At 42.1% G+C, this 22,349-nt stretch overlaps 1 protein-coding gene across 2 annotated transcripts in view; it reads left to right on the top strand.

Annotated features, from left to right (window-relative positions):
- pcdh15 (protocadherin-related 15) overlaps positions 1 to 22,349 on the top strand; it is a 709,890-nt gene that overhangs the window by 173,025 nt on the left and 514,516 nt on the right. For both annotated transcript variants that reach the window (XM_031905917.1, XM_031905916.1), the window contains exons 3-4: positions 16,820 to 16,834; positions 17,520 to 17,585. In XM_031905917.1, coding sequence (XP_031761777.1) covers positions 16,820 to 16,834; positions 17,520 to 17,585 — 81 coding nt within the window. The remainder of the gene's footprint in view (positions 1 to 16,819; positions 16,835 to 17,519; positions 17,586 to 22,349) is intronic.

The raw sequence follows: 22,349 nt of genomic DNA, 5'->3' as shown, positions 1-22,349 counted from the left end.
GAGCTGCAGAGTGCCATTGAGCCCTATGGGAGACTTTCCTTGGGCCGGGTTGGAGCTGCAGAGTGCCATTGAGCCCTATGGGAGACTTTCCTTGGGCCAGGTTGGAGCTGCAGAGTGCCATTGAGTCCTATGGGAGGCTTCCAAAATCATGCTAAGTCTGAAAGTTTCGCCCGCAGTTTACGAGCGCTCAATACGAAAAAGTCGGGACAAGATACCAGCATATCGTAACGGCTACGAAAAAGTCGCGACTTTTTGCACAAGTCGTATTGGTTGCCCACCTCACTCACGTTTAGCTCTTTTTCTTTCTTCAAAATAATTCAAAAAATGCCAGCATACAACCTGTATTAGAATTTATTTCTAAATCACCATGTCCTTGTGAAATAGATGCCTATCACCTTTTCTTCAGAGTTAGACTTGCGTCTTTCTTTTCTCCTTGATCATGTAACAGTGAAACATCAATAATATTTAGATGAATTACTGGAGAAAGAAGAAAATAAATCTTTTTAGAGTACATTAGCTGGGAGTTTAGAAGGTCTTGCTTTCAACTTTTTGTTATTTTCTTAATGAATTGATAAACTACTCGGCAGTAATGAGTCACTTTGAAAGAAACGCTTTCTTTCTTCCCAAGTTCATAGATACTTTTTTCTGAAAGCTTTCGGGTCAAAAAGTTAAGAATCACCACCCGTATGATCGGCAAAAAACATTTTTCAGAGCTGTTTATTTTTAAAAGACTAAAGAGATGATATACTTTCTTCCTATTATTGAGTTTTATGGAACCTCGCTCAGGCTGGAAAGTGTCAGTAACCGTCCTGAGAGCTATCACAGTAAGAGTTCATGGGAATCTCTATTATAATAGATGTTTTAGTGACTTGTAAGTTATAGGGGCAGATTATACATTTTTTTCTGTGATTCATCGTTAACAACATTTATGATTTTTTTCACACATATTTTTATTATGAGTCAATACTGCGAACAACATGAATGTAAAAATACACCATCTAAAAGCTGCTGAGGTCATGTCAAAGTCAATAGGAGCTGTTCTAGGCAATTTTTTGCAGCCCATTTACTTTGTGGTATTTGAACTTTCAGTATTTTTGAGCTATTCATGCTTTTCCAATTTGTTTCTAATGAGTTTAGTTGTAGTAGAAAAAAAACCCCTACATTTTCATAAATGAGCCTCATAGGGGCACATTTACTTATCCACGAACGCTCGGAGCATTCGTTCGATTGGTCCAATCGTATTTTCCGCACCTTGCGTGACTTTTTCTACGATTGTGTGACTTTTTTGGCACTTTTGCAACTTTTTGACGCTTCACGACTTTTTCGTATTTGTAGCGAAAAAAAAATCGGATCAGTTTTGCTGCTGTTTACAATCGTTCGGTACGAAAATTTTGTGACTTTCGGATCGCCAATACAATATTATAGTGACTAATTTTTTCTTTGTAACCATTTTTGTGATATTTGCGATCTTCAGAAATTTTCCTTTCGTTTCCCATAATTCGGGATTCGTGTTTTGATAAAACTGCCCCATAGAGTCGAGTTATTTTCTCAGTGAAATTTGGACTGATAAACATGATGAGACATAAATGAACTAATATCTCTTTTTATACTAACAGAGCAGATTAGGTATAAAGTATACGGGAACATTTAATAATTTGTTAACAAATGGCAAATATCAACTTAATTTCATATGTAGTGATGAGCAAATCTGTCTGAAGCGAAATGGCGAAAAATCTGCGAAACGCGTTTGTTGAGTAACTTTTTTGTTGTGCGCATCTTTTTTTGTCGCATGGCAAATTTTTTGTTGTGCGCCAAATTTTAACGTGCGACAGTTTTAATTGATGCGCATTATTTCTTTCGACATTCGCAAAAAAAATTCACTCATCATTACAAATAAGTCAAATCACATAGTAGCCGCATTTTGCGAAATTTCACTGTTTTGTGAAACTTTCAGCAGTTTCGCAAAATTTTCATCAAAGTGGAATGGGGCAGATTTGCTCATCACTATTTACCAATGAAAAAAAAAAATTCTCTAAAACCATGAAATAAATGAAGATTGTTTGGAATTTTCCTAGAACAGTTCCAATTAACTTCTACATAACTTTTACAGGTTTTTGTCTTTTTCCCTACTTTTTAAATTACAAATTTCTCAAGTTTTCATGTAATTTTTAGCACTAAAAACCATGATTTGTAAAAACAAAAACAAATTAAATTCTTTCAAGTTTTGTTCCTGCCTAACGCGATAAAAGTTTTTCGATTCCAGTCAAGGAAAAAATATACAATCTGGAAAAAGATTTATCAAATGGAAAAAAAAACAAACAATTGGCGTGCTTAAAAAATAAAATGAGCGCATATTTCTGACGCATGCGCCAATTGTTTCAGACATGGCCGACAATTTTTTGTTGCGCGCCAAATTTTTACTCGTGAATTCTGTTGCCCATTTTGCTAAATAATCCGCCAATGGTGCTACGCTGAAATTTGCTAAGGATCCATGCCTGCCCGAATTATTTCACCCATCACTAGTAACAGGTAAAACAGACAAAAAGTGAAATTGCATTTACTGTCAGTGGAATAAAATGTTTTAGGAAAAGACGTCAGGTCTTGCACAGGTCAGAGCACTTCTCGCTTTGGTAAAAACTGCACTTACATTTCATAAGATCATGATTACTGGAGAATCAATATTTAACATCTTTGTTACTGGAAGAGCACTTCATGGCCCCTGGGGACCCCAAGCAAACAATATGTGGGTCACAAATCCTTAAACAATGTATTTAATTCTGTTAAACCCATTTGTGCTTGCTATAGATTTTACTAAATCTTGGTTTGTGGAAATAAATATGTTGTGTGCTCAGAAAATTCTATTATGTAATGCAAAATAGATATGTTATGGTGGAAACAGCAGTGGAAGCAGATAAATTATAACCAGAACCAAAAGTCACATGGTACATTAGCACAATGGCTATATCCATAATGAAATCCGCGATTACCATTTTTGCAATGGAATTTATGAAATTGACCATGTATTTGCATGCTGTGCAGATGAGGGAATAGAAAATATCCTGCAAGCTGGGGAAACCAGGCACAGCTAGAAGAAAGCAGGGCAAGAAGACTTTCATTCAGGGTTGGCAATGGCAAGTTGAGAAAGTAATGTACTGTCTCTCTTCATTACAATTTCTGTACTTTTATGGAAAAAGTATATTTCAGCTGTGTTGAAATAAGTCATAGGGGCACATTTACTAACCCACGAATCCGAATCCGAATTGGAAAAATTCCGATTGGTATTTTTTGCGATTTTTTTCGTCGCCGTTACGACTTTTCAGAAATTGTCGCGACTTTTTCGTAACCATTACGACTTGCGCGAAAAGTCGCGACTTTTTCGTGGCCGTTACGATTTGCTCGTATCTTGTTGCGACTTTTTCGTATTGAGCGCTCGTAAGCGGCGGGCGAAACTTTCAGACATAGCATGATTTTGGAAGCCTCCCATAGGGCTCAATGGCACTCTGCAGCTCCAACCTGGCCCAAGGAAAGTCTCCCATAGAGCTCAATGGCACTCTGCAGCTCCAACCTGGCCCAAGGAAAGTCTCCCATAGGGCTCAATGGCACTCTGCAGCTCCAACCCGGCCCAAGGAAAGTCTCCCATAGGGCTCAATGGCACTCTGCAGCTCCAACCCGGCCCAAGGAAAGTCTCCCATAGGGCTCAATGGCACTCTGCAGCTCCAACCCGGCCCAAGGAAAGTCTCCCATAGGGCTCAATGGCACTCTGCAGCTCCAACCCGGCCCAAGGAAAGTCTCCCATAGGGCTCAATGGCACTCTGCAGCTCCAACCCGGCCCAAGGAAAGTCTCCCATAGGGCTCAATGGCACTCTGCAGCTCCAACCCGGCCCAAGGAAAGTCTCCCATAGGGCTCAGTGGCACTCTGCAGCTCCAACCTGGCCCAAGGAAAGTCTCCCATAGGGCTCAATGGCACTCTGCAGCTCCAACCCGGCCCAAGGAAAGCCTCCCATAGGGCTCAATGGCACTCTGCAGCTCCAACCCGGCCCAAGGAAAGTCTCCCATAGGGCTCAATGGCACTCTGCAGCTCCAACCCGGCCCAAGGAAAGTCTCCCATAGGGCTCAATGGCACTCTGCAGCTCCAACCCGGCCCAAGGAAAGTCTCCCATAGGGCTCAATGGCACTCTGCAGCTCCAACCCGGCCCAAGGAAAGCCTCCCATAGGGCTCAATGGCACTCTGCAGCTCCAACCCGGCCCAAGGAAAGTCTCCCATAGGGCTCAATGGCACTCTGCAGCTCCAACCCGGCCCAAGGAAAGCCTCCCATAGGGCTCAATGGCACTCTGCAGCTCCAACCCGGCCCAAGGAAAGTCTCCCATAGGGCTCAATGGCACTCTGCAGCTCCAACCTGGCCCAAGAAAAGTCACCATACTGAAGCTTGAATGAACCCGAAACTTTCGTACTCGGCGTGAAAGCTGCGAAAAAGTTGCGACTTTTAGCGCCAGTCGTAGCGCTACGAAAAAGTCGCAACATTTTGCGAAACATTCGTAATGGCTACAAAAAAGTCGTGACAATTTTCCGAAAAATCGCAAAATACCGATCATTATGAAAAAAACGCATTCGGACGCACATAGTAAATGTGCCCCATAGTGACTGCAGGATAATTTATCCAGCTATCAATTCCATGCCTATTTCTTGTGTACAGCTGATGCTTGGAATTTATATGGAGTTTTACCGATTGATAAGCGAGCCCCTGATGACATAAATAAGGCAACACAAGATCAAAAAAAAAAAGTGAGGCAGAATTTACAATGGTTTATTTATACAGGGCCAACATTATTATGCAACGTTTTGCCGAGATCAGTCGTGATTGGCACAAGTACCTGCCCCCTAGATTTTAAGATCCCGATCATATTCATCAGGAGCCAAATAACCTTGCAAATTCACACAGACACAGGTATTAGATACAAATTTCTAGGGGCACATTCATTAAAGTACGACAGGTCCGAATCCCAAAAAATCTTATTTTTTCTAAAGTTTACAACTTTTGCGTATTTTCTGCGATATTTTTGTTAATTTGTTCGACTTTTTCGGACTTTGTTAGAGCTGCAGAGTGCCAGTCCTGTGGGAGGTGTCCAAAATCATGCACAGAAGGATCAAAGCCGGAAAGGTTTTCCCGCAGTTTACGATCGTTCAGATACGAAAAATTTTTGACTTTTGGATCGCCAATACGATATTATCGTGACTATTACGATTTTTTCGTAAGCATTTTCATGACATTTCCAATCATCAGAATTTATCATATCTAATCCGAATTTTACCCATTTCGAGATTCATATTTGTACTTTGATGAATCTGCCCCTTAGGGTTAATGAGTTTAGTTGTTGTTTCAAAAAGCAATAAAAACCACAAAAATCAGAATGTTGATAAATGGGCCACCAAGGGTACAGTTGTGGCATACTGTACAATCCCCCATATCAAAACACCTTCTAACTAGTGATAAGTAAATCCGTCCCATTTAGCTTTGGTAAAAAAAATTAAAAAATTTGCAATACGGCAAAAAATCAGCAAAAGTAAGTAAATAAAAAAAATGGTTGCATGCATCAAAAAACGGTCACTTGCCTAAAAAAAATGGTTGCGCATCATTTTTTTTTAACGTGCATCTATTTTTTGTGACCAGTTTTTTTGACCCGAGCGACAAACTTTTGTCGTGCGAGAATTTTTCCGCAGCAATTTCTTTTGCCCATTTCACAAATAAATCCGCCAATGGCGAAACGTAGAAATTTGCCGTGAATCCATGCCTGGCGAATACTTTCGCCCATCACTAGTTCTAACCTTACAAGGCCATTTGGTAATACTCTACTAATCTATTTGCGATGAATGCTGAGGCCCAAGGTAAAAACATTTTACTTCAAAATTCAATGTCAGTTCAGTGTCGCTAATACCAGAACTACCACATCAAATTGACTCTGACCAAAAATACACTTGGGAATTATGCAAAAACAAAGGGGATGTAATAGTTAAATCACCAGCATGTAATTGCAAATAGTATTGTTTAAACAAACTTTCCAATAGCCATTAACCACAATCATATTTTTATGATGCTTTTGTCCCTTAATAAAGAACACTATGGGGCACATTTACTTATCCACGAACACTCCGAGTGTTCATTTGAGCGGTCCGATCGTATTTTCCGCGACTTTTTTGACGCTTGAACAACTTTTCGGATCGGTTTTGCCGCTGTTTACAGTCCTTCGGTAAGAAAATTTTGTTACTTTCAGATCACCAATGTGATATTATCGTGACTAATACGATTTTTTTCCAATCCGAATTTTTCCCATTCGGGATTCGAACTCGTGATTTGATAAATCTGCCCCTATTTGTATATTATTATTATTATACTGATCATTTAATCCTCTTGCCCACTTCAAACCTAAAGTATATTCTCTTTTTAACCAACATTAAAAGCATTGTTTTTGATGAAAGTTTTTTTGTTATATACACCGTACATTACCTTATAGCTGATTTGCTAGCCAAGTGTTCTACATATCATTAGCTAGAATGAGCGAGTCACGGCTGATAAGCAAAGAATGATTGAGCGAAGAGCTCTGCAAGCATTTACTGAGTCCTTAGTGACATCAGATAAAAAGAAGCCGTGAAAGGAAATCAAAACTGTTCTTGACGCATTATTTAAAAGACGTACATATGTCAAGTTTGGCAAAAGGTGCATCAATCAAACTGACACGACTCTTCAACTTTCCTTTGTCGTTGGTCACTAAAAAATTATCTATTGATGCTTTTAGCGACTTGGTAATGGGAACCTATTTTTTTATCTCTGCTTTCTTTATCCTGCGTGGTTTAGGGAGGTTGCCTTTGGAATGATGTGGACTCCTCTATGAGGTTCAAAACACCTGCATTGTAAGATAGTTTACTCTGGAGGCAGTTGGTTTGTTTTATTTAGAGTTTAGAAACCTTTGTTCTATACTGTACTGATACATTGGGTTTATCTTTAATTTAGATTTGGTTCAATAGAGAGTTGATTTGAGGCATTGAGTTGCACAGAGCATTCCACCCCTACATGTGTATACATACTGTATATTCGCCGCTGTCAGGACAAGCCGGGCGCGTCACTGGAAGAACTCGTAGAGGAAGGACCTCTCCTACACCTCCCACTAAGGATCACAGCCACTGAGGATGGAACAGGACTTGAACCAAGTGGAGGAGTGGCAGGAGTGCCGAACCGGAACGTCAGAGCAAAATCGGCAGGCAAAAGCGAGGTCGGACAGGCGGGAAGTCGGTACAGGCAGCAAGTTTTCAAGATCGAGAGTCAGGCCGGGTCAGAGAGTCAATAGGCAATCACAGGAAACAAGCTTGGCGTCTTTCACAAGGAAACGATCACTTCGCAATGCTGGTAGGCCTTTGGCGTCCTTTTGAGCGCAATGCGCCTGCGCCGGCGTCAAGACGCACGCCGGCGTCATGACGCGCGCCGGCGTCATGACGCGCGCCGGCGTCAAGACGCGCGCTGGCGTTAACGCACGCGCGGGCGTCACGACGCACGCCGGCGTCAATACGTGTGCGAGCGACGGAGCGCGCGCGGCCGTCGGAACGTGCGCTGGCGATCGGACGCGCGCCTACCTTAGGCGAACGACCAGGTACCTGACATTGCCCCCTCCCAAGGCGCGGCCTCCGGATGCGCCCAGACGCAGGTTTCCCTGGAAATTTCTTATGGAAGGCCCGAATCAGTTGAGGAGCATGGACATTGGTTGAAGATTCCCAGGAATTGTCCTCAGGCGTATAGCCCTTCCACTGGACCAAATACTGCAAGCGACCTCTTCGATACCTGGAATCGAGAATAGCTTGGACTTCGAATTCTTCAACACCCTGTACTGTCACTGGCTCTGGAGGTGCCCCAATACGACCCGGAAACGGATTCTCCACCACTTTCTTTAGAAGAGAGACGTGGAACACAGGATGGATTCGAAGGTTAGTAGGCAGCTTCAATTTAAAGGTAACAGAGTTAATTTGCTCCAAGATTGGGAAGGGACCCATAAACCTTTGGCCCAACTTCTTGGAGGGACACGATAACCTGAGGTTACGAGTGGATAACCAAACGAGATCCCCCAGCTTGAATTCAGGACTCTTTCTCCGTCTCTTATCGGCATATCCCTTGTAATTCCTTTGAGCCTCCCGTAAAGTCTGCTGGAGCAACTCGAAATTATGCTTTAAGAACGAAAGTCTATCCTGAGCTGCAGGAACCGTAACCTCTGCTAGGCCTGGCAGAGTGGTAATATGAAATCCATAGTTAGCGAAAAAAGGAGTCTGTTTGGAGGAGCTATGTACCGCATTATTGTAAGAGAACTCTGCTAAGGGTAAGAGCGCCGACCAATCCTCCTGAGAATAAGAGGAAAAACATCTAATATATTGCTCTAACGTCTGATTAGTACGTTCTGTTTGCCCATTCGTCTGAGGATGAAAAGCAGAGGACAGGGCGAGCTCAATATGGAGTCCCTGACATAACGCCCTCCAGAAGCGAGACGTAAACTGCGACCCTCGATCAGACACTATCTCCCTGGGTAAGCCGTGAAGCCGAAAGACCTCTTTAATAAATACTTCTGCCGTTGTGGCTGCAGATGGTAACCCCACCAAGGGTATAAAGTGAGCCATCTTGGTAAACCCGTCAACCACTACCATGATTGTGTTAAAACCCCCCGACTTGGGCAGTTCCACAATAAAGTCCATGGAAATTCTCTCCCAGGGTTTCTCAGGAACCGGGAGAGGTTGAAGTAACCCCATTGGTCGGGAATGTGTATCCTTGAATCTGGCACATGTTTGACAGGAAGTAACATATTTCATACAATCCCTTGACATGCCGGGCCAAAAAAAATTCCTATTAGCAAGTTCTAGTGTCTTGCGAACCCCCAGGTGGCCGGAAACAGGATGATCATGGACAAATCTGAGTACCTCGAGGCGCAGGTCTTCAGGGACAAAAATTTTATTATTAGACATGAGGTAATTACCACGACGATCCATATGTGTAGGTAAATTGTCCACAGACTTGGAGGCGTTCTGGATCTTATCAAGCAAATCGGCTTGGAGAAGGAGAAAATTGGAGGCATGAAGGACAGTGCTGGCGGCAGAATCATTCTCGGGTGCAGAAAACAGACGGGACAATGCATCCGCTTTGCCATTCTTGGAACCTGGTCTAAAAGTAACGTGGAAGTTGAATCTGGAAAAGAAGAGTGCCCATCTGGCCTGACGAGGTCGGAGTCTTTTTGCTGAGCGTAAATATTCCAAGTTCTTGTGATCAGAAAAAACTAAAATAGGGTGAGACGCCCCCTCCAACAGGTGTCGCCATTCTTGGAATGCAGATTTAATCGCAAGTAGCTCTCTGTCTCCCACATCGTAATTTTGCTCAGAAGAAGATAACTTTTTAGAGAAAAATGCGATAGGATGAAGTAGGCTCTGTACATCGTTTCTTTGCGATAGCACAGCTCCGATGGCATACTCTGAGGCATCCACCTCCAGAACAAACGGCCGTGTAGGATCTGGATGTTTGAGAATGGGAGCGGAGGTAAAACGATTCTTGAGATCCAAAAAAGCCCGCTGAGCCTCAGAAGTCCAGCAGAATCTTTTTACCGAGCTGGTAAGAGCAGTAATAGGGGCGATTATCTTAGAGAAATTCTTGATGAACTTTCGGTAAAAGTTGGCGAAGCCCACAAATCTTTGTACAGCCTTACGACTGTTGGGAACGGGCCAGTCTAATACCGCAGAGACCTTGCGAGAGTCCATAGACATTCCGTCTGAGGAAATGATAAAACCTAGGAACTCTATAGAGGATCTTTCGAATTCACACTTCTCCAGTTTGGCAAAAAGTTTATGTGCTCGTAACCGAGAGAAGACTTGTCTGACGTGGTGTCGGTGTTCCTCCAAGGAAGATGAAAATATTAAGATATCATCGAGATAAATAATAACGAAAAGATCCAAAAAGTCTCTGAAAATATCATTTGCAAAGTGTTGAAACGTCGCTGGGGCGTTGCATAGCCCGAAGGGCATCACTAGGTATTCATAGTGCCCATATCGGGTGCGAAAGGCTGTTTTCCACTCATCTCCTTGTCGAATGCGGACCAAATTGTAGGCCCCCCGAAGATCTAGTTTTGTGAATACACGTGCTGAACGTAATCTTATAAACAGTTCCGAGATGAGGGGTAGCGGATATCGGTTCTTAATGGTTACCTTGTTCAAATCTCGGTAGTCTATGCAGGGGCGTAAGGAATGGTCTTTTTTCTCAACGAAGAAAATACCTGCCCCAGCAGGAGAGGTAGACGGACGGATAAATCCTTTCCTAAGGTTCTCCTCAATGTAGGTCTTGAGAACTTTAAGTTCAGGTTCGGATAGAGGGTAGATCCGTCCGAATGGGATCGCTGCTCCGGGAAGAAGATCCACCGGGCAATCATATATCCGATGTGGAGGAAGTACATCCGCTCCTTTCTCATCAAAGACATCTAAGAATTCGTGGTAAGGTTCTGGAACCAGTTTGAGTCGAGGATCAGGGGTCACAACCAGCAATCTCCCAGGAGCCAACTCAGAACAAGGACAATGCTCAGAGGGAAATGTTATTTGATTCGAGTCCCAATTGATGAGAGGGTTATGAGTCTTTAACCATGGAAACCCCAAAATGATAGGATACAGAGGGGAAGAAACCACGTTAAACGATAGGGTTTCGGTATGCTGTTGAATTTTTATTAACAAAGGAATAGTCTCAAACAGGACTGGACCAGAAGAAATATTAGATCCGTCAGCCAACTTCACCGTCAGTGGGCAGGATCTGGGTCTTAAAGGAATGTCATGAAAACGGGCGAAGTCTCGATCGATAAAGCAACCGCACGCCCCGGAGTCAATCAACGCAGGGGTCTGGAGCGTCTTTCTTGACCACTGCAAAATAGTAATAACTGACATAAGAGACAGTCCATCCACAGCTTCTGCACTAAGAAGACCTGGTATAGATCTCTTACTTGTGGGTCGCACCGGGCATGTGCGGAGCAGATGACCAGAGGCACCACAGTAAAGGCACAAGTTCAGGCGACGTCTGCGTAACCTCTCTTCGGGAGTCAGAGGGGAACGGATGAGCCCGATTTGCATGGGTTCAGCAGCCCCAGCCGATGACGAGGCCGTGGTGGATGGAGCCAAAATGGGTTTAGGGAATAGAGGAGCTTTAGGGAGCAGCCAACTGGGTTGAAATGTCCCGGACTTTTCTAGTCTCCTCTCCCTCAAACGTCGGTCTAACTGGACGACGACATCGATGAGAGAATCGAAGTCTTCGGGAATCCCCACTCGGGCTAACTCGTCCTTTAGACCTTCAGACAACCCTATTCTGAATTGATGCTTCAGTGCAGCTTGATTCCATCGGGTATCTGCAGCGTGGCTACGGAAGTCAGTAACATATTCCTCAACTGGCCGTTTACCCTGGGACAAAGATCTGAGTGCGGCTTCAGCTGAGGCTTCTCTTTGGGGGTCATCGTATAATACCGCCATCGCCTGGAAAAAAGCAGCAGAGTCACTAAACAACGGACTTTGTTGTTCCAGAAGACGATGAGCCCAAGTCTGTGGCTCCCCGGACAGGAGTGAGATAGCGAACCCCACCTTGGACTGCTCAGTTGTATAAACTTGGGGGTTAAGTGTGAATTCCAGCTTGCAGCTATTCATAAAAGCCCGGAACTTTTTGCGATCCCCCAAAAAACGCTCCGGCAGAGAGAGCTTAAGCTTGGCAATTGGCGGCTGGGCAGCAACAGGTGGGGGTGCAACAGGAGCATCAGTAGGATCCCTGGGCAGGGGTTGTAGCTGGGCTTGAACTTCTTGGAAGCCTGCCTGTAGTTCTTGCACCGCTCGAGTGAGGGTCGCCATCTGCTGGGTAAGGAGCTGCATAGCAGAAATTTCCTCAGATTCTTCCATACTGGCGAAGTGATACTGTCAGGACAAGCCGGGCGCGTCACTGGAAGAACTCGTAGAGGAAGGACCTCTCCTACACCTCCCACTAAGGATCACAGCCACTGAGGATGGAACAGGACTTGAACCAAGTGGAGGAGTGGCAGGAGTGCCGAACCGGAACGTCAGAGCAAAATCGGCAGGCAAAAGCGAGGTCGGACAGGCGGGAAGTCGGTACAGGCAGCAAGTTTTCAAGATCGAGAGTCAGGCCGGGTCAGAGAGTCAATAGGCAATCACAGGAAACAAGCTTGGCGTCTTTCACAAGGAAACGATCACTTCGCAATGCTGGTAGGCCTTTGGCGTCCTTTTGAGCGCAATGCGCCTGCGCCGGCGTCAAGACGCACGCCGGCGTCATGACGCGCGCCGGCGTCATGACGCGCGCCGGCGTCAAGACGCGCGCTGGCGTTAACGCACGCGCGGGCGTCACGACGCACGCCGGCGTCAATACGTGTGCGAGCGACGGAGCGCGCGCGGCCGTCGGAACGTGCGCTGGCGATCGGACGCGCGCCTACCTTAGGCGAACGACCAGGTACCTGACAGCCGCAGGCACTAAAATAACAGCATAATCAGTTTTAGACATGTTTTATTGTAAGAATACCCATTATAAAAATTAAGTGGCTCAGTTTTTTACCAAACCTTTCAAGGGCACATCCCTAATTAATATATTCCATATCGGCCATATATATATATATATATATATAAACCCCGAGTCCTTCCCCAAAGTTCATGTAGAACTATTAAACCAGTTTCTCACCCAATGAGTTCATTGATCTGGGTGTATAAATCCCGGACCCTCCACCTCCAACTCAAAATTCCAACGCAAAACCAAAGGAAGTATTTCACTCACCAAAAAGATATGGGGATCTGGGTGCAGCGCCCCGAACACGTAGCTTAGGGTGTAACGTAGAAACAAATTCTCCTTGATCCACCATAAAACTTGTAATTATAATAATACATTCAGAGGATAATAAATGACACAGTAGCCAACTCTTCTCTAGATTATAAATTGATTAGGTCAGAAACAAGAGGAAAGTGCTCGATGCTGATTTCTGAATGTTATAAAACCATTGGTAACATAGATATAAATGGAGTTCTGGATTTTGTTTCACTTTAATGTTCTTCTCTTAAAGAATAAGTAAGGATCCAGATTGTCTTGCTCATAATCTATAGGATATAGGACTGTTTCCCAGGTTCAACCTTGCAAAGATACCTGTTAAACATTCCACCCCTTCATGTGGGTGCAGGCACCAAAATAACAGCATAATCTATTTTAGACATGTTTTACTGTAAGAATACCCGTTATAAAAATTAAGTGGCTAAATTATAAAAAAAATTACAAAAATTAAGAACCCCGGGTTCTTCCCTAAAGTTCATGTAGAACTATTAAACCAGTTTCTCACCCAGTGAGTTAATTGGTCTGGGTGTTTAAACCCTGGACCCGCCACCTCCAACTCGAAATTCCAAATTAACTTCTGGCAAAACCAAAGGAAGTACTTCACTCACCAAAGAGATATGGTGATCCGGGTGCAGTGCCCCAAGCCTGTAGCTTAGGGTGCAACGTAGAAACAAATTATGGAGAAATGGCATGCACTCCTTGATCCACCATAAAACTTGTCTTTATTGCAGAGGTTTAAAACAATGAAGTCCTGACGCGTTTCGTTTTCAAAAATACGTAAACATTTGAAACGCGTCAGGACTTCATTGTTTTAAACCTCTGCGATAAAGACAACTTTAATGGTGGATCAAGGAGTGCATGCCGTTTCTCCATAATTTGGTTCTATGTTTTACTGCAACCTGAGTGTTTATTGCAGTCTTGTGGCTTCACTTGTCCGTGTGTAAACAACTTGAGAGCAGATGGGCAAAATCAACTTTTTTCCAACAAAATTAGTTAAATGTTTTATGAACTTTTGAATCAATGATTTGCGCTATGAGGAAATCACAAGGGTGTGCACACTGGCTGGCAGGATCTTATGATCAATTTGTTTGTGTTTCTTTACAAGAGATACATTATCTCTCCTACTGTCTTCATATATATTTTCTACAGAAATGGGGAAATGTGGGAACTTTTCAGAATGAAATAAAAAAATTGATTTCACGTGTTGTCTGAAGGCCCACTTGTGGTATACTCGTGGGGTTAACACTTACGCTCAAGGATCAGCCTTCACTTTTACTGGAAGAATTGTTTGCCAAAATCACGCTAGAAATTCCTAACTAAATGAAGTTTGGCTTAAGTAGTAGAAACACAGAGGCTATTTAAAAAGAGTTCTCTAAACAGACAATTAGTGATGAGCAAATCTGTCCTGTTGCGCTTCGGTGAAAAATTCATGAAATTGCTGAAAAATACTCAGAACGGCTAAAATGAGCAAAGTGCAGCTACCACTAATGAAGAGTAAATCTGCCCCATTTCACTTCACCAGAAAAATTAGCAAAAGGGCGAAAAATTTAGCAATGCATGGGTGTTGCACAACTTTTTTTTGATGGAACCGAGTCTATTTTGACATGGGTGCAACTTTTTCTGACGCGCAGCAAATTTTTTCATGGCTAATTTTTATGGAAGTTTTGCAAAATATTTTGCCAATGACTAAATGCGGAAATTCATTGTGAATCCATACCTGGCAAAAATTCGCTCATCCCTAGCTACCACGTGACTTTTTTCATGCAACCACGACCTATTTGATGACATCATAACTTTTTTTGGCATGCCCGCAACCTTTCAGCAAATTTTGGTGGCAGTTTTGTTTAAAAAATCACCAATGACAAAATTCAGAATTTCGCAGCAAATCCATCCCTGGTAACAAAATTCCCTCATCAATACAGGCAATACATGATACATTTCTAATGAATTTCCTGGACAAAACAGTCTTAAAACCACTTTGCTAGTAAATCTACTGGGTTATTAGAAATTAAAACTCAATTTAAACCATTGCCCATGGGACTCTATCCCACTCACAGGGTATAACATCACCTGATGGGGCTACACTATCACTCTCAACCATACAACACCGGGCCTTTTTACTGTTAAAAAATGTGAAAAAAATAAAAAAAAACTTATTAAATTATAAAAATTGCTTGATTTTGCTTGGAAAAAACCTCTACATAAACTCACCCAATTGTTACATTTGAGTTTCTTGAGTATTTTGTGCCTAATAAAATTCAAACATTAAAGTTTGGAAACCCTAATTGCACCATTAGCAGCCAGTCTCCTGGAAAATAAAAGGAAACATCTACACACCTGTATTAGTAAATCAAAGAGGTTTCTTTTCCCCATTTAAGTTACCTGGCATATATGTTATGTTTTATTAGATGAATTGAGGTGATTTTCCCCTTCTCTGTACTCTCGCTATAATTATAATAATACATTCAGAGGATAATAAATGACACAGTAGCCAACTCTTCTCTAGATTAGATGAGGTCAGAAACAAGAGGAAAGTGCTCGACGCTGATTTCTGAATGTTATAAAACCATCGGTAACATAGATACAACTGGAGTTCTGGATATTGTTTCATTTTAATGTTCTTCTCTTAAAGAGTAAGTAAAGACCCAGATTGTCTTGCTCATAATTTATAGGATATAGGAATGCTGCACTGTTTCCCAAGGTTCAATCTTGCAAAGATACCCCTTAAGATCCACCTCTTACACAATATCATCCTTTTTCAACAATATGTATCTGATGCCTAATGAATAGACCTCTAGAGGGCAGCATTTTGCCCATATGCAACAGTACAACCAACATACTCCAGCCAAAAACCAATTAATTGGCAAGATGATCTAGGGCAGGGGTGTCAAACTCAATCACATAAGGGGGCTGAAATCTAAAACACAGGCTAGGGGGCCCATTTACTTACTCACGAACGGGCCGAATGTGTCTGATTGCGTTTTGATCGGTATTTGGCGTTTTTTTCGGAAAATTGTCGCGACAAGATACGAGCGCATCGTAATGGCTACAAAAACATTTTTTTCGCGCAAATCGTATTGGTAACGAAAAAGTCGTGACAATTTCCGAAAAAGTCGTAAAGGCGCCGAAAAAATCGCAAAAAATACGAGGAAGTCGCAAAATGTTCGTTTTCCAATCGGATTTTTCCAATTTGGATTCGAATTTGTGTCTTAGTAAATGTGCCCCTAAGTCATGGCCTAATTTTTATTAATATACTTAATAAGATACTAAGGGGTATATTTATCACAATGTGTCAAAAGTGGAGTAAGACATTAGCAGTGATGTTGCTCATAGCAGCCAATCAGATGCTTTGCTACTGTTGAAATCTGATTACTGATTGGATGCCTTGGGCAACATTACTGGTAATGCTTCACTCCACTTTTTACACAGTATGACACATATACCCCTTAGTCTTAGTTACTATGTGAGGAAAATGGAAAATGATCAGGCTGGATGGTCAGACACACTCACCAAGGGCGGGTGGGACCCCGGGCCTTGTGTTTGACATATATGATCTAGGGTTTTACTTGCAATACATAAAATAATGTTTTTGTTTGTTTTTTTTTTGTTAAAAAACACATTTTGAATCATTCAACTGCATAGGATGGAACCATTTACCTAACACTTCTACTCTTCTTTTTAACAGAGATGTTCGACCTGTGGCCCCCAAGATCATGTTGAACTAAAGCTGTAGATCAGCCATAGCTTGTGGGCCTGCAGGTCGGACATTCCCTTTCTAGATCTAATTTCTGTTAACCCCTTGAGCACCCGTAGCAACCCCTTCTAGTGCCTCAATGGGTTCAATCTTTATTCTGCTGTTCTTGCATGTGACTTCTATCCTAAGAATTACTCTTCTTCTTTATTTCTTTTTCTTCCATAATTCTTCTCTGCTTCCATTGATGACTATACTTCAGACTGGCAATATGAGGGTAAGATCCGACAGCTACAATCCTGACCATTGCTTGTCTGGTATTCATGTGCCATTCTCTTTATAGCATTATTCAGATTCAGCTCACTCACTTCAATTAGATCCTTTTGATCGCAATTAAATTCCAATTATATGTGTTTTTTTTTGTTGTGAAGCTTTAATTACAGTGTTTGCCTTTTAATCATCTCTTTGTGTGTTTTTTTAAAAAATGTTTCTTTTAATGAAATTACCATAATATTTCCCTGGTCCTGAAGGACTTTAGCTTCACATGCCTTTCTTAGACTTCAGAGAGGCTTAAATTTATTTGGTTTCAAACGCTCAAGTTGCATAGATAGGGAATTCACTTTTGAATATGGAGCAAGGAGTAACATTGTTGTGAGTACATCAGTAGCTTTTGTTGCTAAGTGTGACCAGCTTGCTGTTGTGATGTGGCGGATGCTTGATGTTGGCATTTAGGGGTGCGGAGGCTCTTAGGAACTGCGGTCTCTGCTCAGCGCGGCATTGTAGCAGTATAGATTACGTGAGACCATTCCGTGCTGCCATTTAATTACATTGCTTTTTGCAGTAAGCCTTTGGTTCCAAAAGTTTCATCTCTCTTTATAACAACCATACCAGAAACATTGCTTGTCCACTTAAGGTAATGAAACAGCCATTAAGTTAATTAATTCCACCCCTTTTCATTATAGATTGTAAGCTGGCCAGAGGCGGCATACCTGCGACTATAGTTCCAATAGATGAAGAAAGCGCAAATGGTAAGGAAATCGAAAAGGCTCTTGTTTATTGTGCCGCTAGTTATTCTTATAAAGGACTTTTATTGATAATGTCGGTACTGAACACAACAAGGGGCATTATGGAAGAATGTTTTTTACCCATAAAGCAAAATGTTGCAGGTACAAGTTGCTTCTAGCATTGTTTCACTTTTCTACTGTGTGTTCTAATGGTGTTTGTGTCCAGTTCACTAAGTGCAAGTCTGGTTAACACAAACCACAGTGACAATTCTGGGGCTACTGCCAGATCCAAGGTGGCAGTAGCTCCAGGGTTCCTCAGTGTCCATTGTGTGTTATTCAGAAGAGACAGGATGGACACACTGGCAAAAATATGCAAAATATTGCTTGCCTGAGACCTTGGTTTAGTGCTCCTGTAAGCTGAAAACTGCTCCAGCCTGGGGTAAGTTTGCATCTAGTGTTTTGAGTTGTTTCACTTTTCTACTGTGTGTTCTAATGGTGTTTGTGTCCAATTCACTAAGTCTAAGTGCAAGTCTGGCTAACACCACAGTGACAACTCTGGAGCTACTGCCAGATCCAAGGTGGCAGTAGCTCCAGGGTTCCTCAGTGTCCATTGTGTGCTATTCAGAAGAGACAGGATGGACACACTGGTAAAACTATGCAAATATTGCTTGCCTGACACCTTGGTTTAGTGCTCCTGTAGCTGAAAACTGCTCCAGCCTGGGGTAAGTTTGTGAGAACCCATCTAAATATTCAGAAAGGGTTTGTTACAGTAAGAGCTGTGGAGCTCACTCCCTGAACCAGTCGTACTGGCTGATACATTATATAACTTCAAGAAGGGGCTGGATGGCTTTTTAGCAAGTGAGGGAATACAGAGTTATGGGAGATAGCTCTTAGTACAAGTGAGGGAATACAGGGTTATGGGAGATAGCTCCTAGTACAAGATATCTAGTATAAACAAATTTAAAGCAACTGGACTTGTTAAGTAATCATTAAAGATGTTTCACTACTCATCCGAGCAGCTTCTTCAGTTCAACTGACTCAATGAGTTGCATGACACCTTGGTAATCCTATCACAGTAACCCCATGCCACCATGTCACCATCTTCTTCTGGTTTGTCATTCTTCTCTCCAGCTCTGGTCTGGATCTGCACAGTAAAGTGAAAAGTCTTGTACTAAGATGACTATGAAGATTTACATTTATCCAGGTCATGGTATACTGTATCTAGTATAAGTATATCTAAAGCAACTGGACTTGTTAAGTAATCATTGAAGACGTTTCACTACTCATCCGAGCAGCTTCTTCAGTTCAACTGACTGGTATGGGAAGCCCTCAGCATATGAACTCTTCCACTAATCCAATCACAATGGCACTTTGTAACTCTTTAGAGAGGTGACACCTGAAACTCACAGAGGTGTGAATGTTGTGGGGTTACTGTAATAGGATTACCAAGGTATCATGCAACTCATCGAGTTGTTCCATCGAGTTGTTCATTAGTTGAACTAAAGAAGCTGCTCGGATGAGTAATGAAACATCTTTAATGATTACTTAACAAGCCCAGTTGCTTTAGATTTATTTATACTAGATGTCTTGTACTGAGAGCTATCTCCCATAACCCTGTATTCCCTCACTTGCCAAAAAGCCATCCAACCCCTTCTTGAAGCTATATAATGTATCAGCCAGTACGACTGGTTCGGGGAGGGAATTCCACGACTCTCACTGTAACAAACCCTTTCTGAAAATTTAGATGGAACCTCCCTTCTTCTAATCGGAGGGGTGCCCTTGTGTCCGTTGGAAGGACCTACTGGTAAATAAAGCATTAGAGAGATTATTATATGATCCCCTTATATATTTATACATAGTTATAGTATTACCTCTAAAGCACCTCTTCTCCGGCATAAACAACTCCAACTTGGCCAGAGTATTTTGGCTTTGCCCAGTGTCTATCCAGTGGCCTTGAGGTTCATGGGGGTTCTCTGAGCCTGAATGAGGGGGCCAATTGATTCGTAAGCTTTAATCATTGTTCATAGGCCTTGTGTAGCTACAGTCAGGCCGAGGAACTTGCTGTACTGCACTGCTGTGTCTGTCTACTATGTGCACCATTTAATAAATCAACCTTGAGTTTAATGTCTTTAACTTATTTCACACCCTGACAGATGTTTTAAAAGCCTGTGCATAACTTGATGTTCTTCTGATACTGGCCTGTTCCATTTTAGTTTGTTTTCTGTCACTTTAGGTATCATTTTCATTGCACGTTAATTTGATTTATAACGCCCCATTAATGCGAGTTTTGCTACCATTGTGTGCTTTGTTTATTACTATTAGCAGCATTTCTGTGCTTGTCTCTTCCTATTTATGCAGCTGCATTTCTCGTTAGTTTGCTCATTGCCTTTTCATTGTTGCGATCATTTTTATGATACGCTGTCATTTTTGTTTATTCATTTGATATTTCCCCTCCCTCTGTTTGAGCTGTGGATTAAAGTGATGCCGTTTATTACTTATTTATGTATCTCTATACTAATGCACAAAGCTTTACAGTGGTACTGAGGCCGAGAGATGAAGGGGAATAGTGTGACAGTTTAAACAAACAAATGGTAACAGAATATTATTCGGAAAAAGTTTGTAGAGGACGGGACTTTAACAAAAAGAAGCTTTGGGTGTGGGTCTATTACATGTCTGAAGTCCCATCTCTCACGTTGGTTGGTTCTCGCTGCCTATTATAGACATTGGTTGGTTCTCGCTGCCTATTATAGACATTGGTTGGTTCTCGCTGCCTATTATAGACATTGGTTGGTTCTCGCTGCCTATTATAGACATTGGTTGGTTCTCGCTGCCTATTATAGACATTGGTTGGTTCTCGCTGCCTATTATAGACATTGGTTGGTTCTCGCTGCCTATTATAGACATTGGTTGGTTCTCGCTGCCTATTATAGACATTGGTTGATTCTCGCTGCCTATTATAGACATTGGTTGATTCTCGCTGCCTATTATAGACATTGGTTGGTTCTCGCTGCCTATTATAGACATTGGTTGATTCTCGCTGCCTATTATAGACATTGGTTGGTTCTCGCTGCCTATTATAGACATTGGTTGATTCTCGCTGCCTATTATAGACATTGGTTGATTCTCGCTGCCTATTATAGACATTGGTTGGTTCTCGCTGCCTATTATAGACATTGGTTGATTCTCGCTGCCTATTATAGACATTGGTTGATTCTCGCTGCCTATTATAGACATTGGTTGATTCTCGCTGCCTATTATAGACATTGGTTGGTTCTCGCTGCCTATTATAGACATTGGTTGGTTCTCACTGCCTATTATAGAGATAAATCTGCCCCTTGTTGAGTTGTTCAGGTTTATTTACTTGGGTACAGGAAAAAACACTTATGGAGGTATAAAATATTGAATTCTGTATCCCAGAATAGACGAGCTCATGAATGAATGGAGAACTGAACGCGTTGTCCATAAAACTAGGTCCATTGCCAATTTTAATAACCCACTATTAAAAGCAATCCAGGTATGGGATCTCTTATCTGGAAACCCATTATACAGAAATCTCCAAATTATGGAAAGACTGTCTCCCATAGACCCTATTTTAATCAAATAATTCAGAATGTTAGGACCAATTTCCTTTTTCTTTGTAGTAATAAAACAGTACCTGTACTTGATCCCAACTAAGATATAATTACCCCTTATTGGGGCAGAACAGCCCTATTGGGTTTATTTAATGGTTAAATGATTCCCTTCTCTCTGTAATAATAAAACAGTACCTGTACTTGATCCCAACTAAGATATAAATAATCCTTATTGGATGCAAAACAATCCTATTGGGTTTAATTGATGTTTTATTGATTGTTTAGTAGACTTAAGGTATGGAGATCCAAATGATGGAAAGACCCCTTATCTGGAATACCCTTGGTCCCGAGCATCCTGGATAACGGGTCCTATACCTGTATACCCAGCACGCATTAGTGTACATGAAATACAGAAGTGGGGCTGTTTGAGCAACAATTGCTATTGTGCTGAGTGGCATTAATGGTGTTCTAACAATGTCACATTTGAAGACAACAAGGTCATATCTCCAATCCCCTTTTTAAACAGACAAGGTTGCCCAGTTTATGGTAAGAACGCATACAGGGTAGTGACTCAAATCTACATGCCTGCTGGTTACAGATTTACATAGTAAGTTAGGTTGAAAAAAAGACACATGTCCATCAAGTTCAACCTTAGTGCCTATATATAACCTGCCTAACTGCTAGTTGATCCAGAGGAAGGCAAAACCCCCATCTGAAGCCTCTCTAATTTGCCGCAGAGGGGAAAAATTCCTTCCTGACTCCAAGATGGCAATCGGCCCAGTCCCTGGGTCAACTTGTACCAAGTATCACCCATAACCCTGTATTCCCTCACTTGCTAAAAAGCCACTTAACCCCTTCTTGTACCTATCTAATGTATCAGCCAGCACGATTCAGGGAGGGAATCCCACAACCTCACAGCTCTCAGAGTAAAAAATCCTTTCTGAATATTTAGAAGGAACCTAGTTTCTTCTAATCAGTGGGTGCCCTCGTGTCCGTTGGAAGGCCCTACTGGTAAATAAAGCATTAGGGAGGTTATTATATGATCCCCTTATATATTTATATATAGTTATCATGTCACCTCTTAAGCGCCTCTTCCCCAGTGTAAACAGACCCAACTTGGCCAGTCTTTCCCCATAACTGAGACTTTCCATACCCTTTACCAGCTTAGTTGCCCTTCTCTGGACCCTCTCTAACTCAATAATGTCCCGTTTGAGCA

This window comes from Xenopus tropicalis, chromosome 7, assembly GCF_000004195.4.
Source record: "Xenopus tropicalis strain Nigerian chromosome 7, UCB_Xtro_10.0, whole genome shotgun sequence".
In the NCBI taxonomy this organism is placed as follows: domain Eukaryota; kingdom Metazoa; phylum Chordata; class Amphibia; order Anura; family Pipidae; genus Xenopus; species Xenopus tropicalis.
The sequence above is the reverse complement of the archived record's forward strand: the minus strand, read 5'-3'. Positions and strand labels throughout refer to the sequence as shown.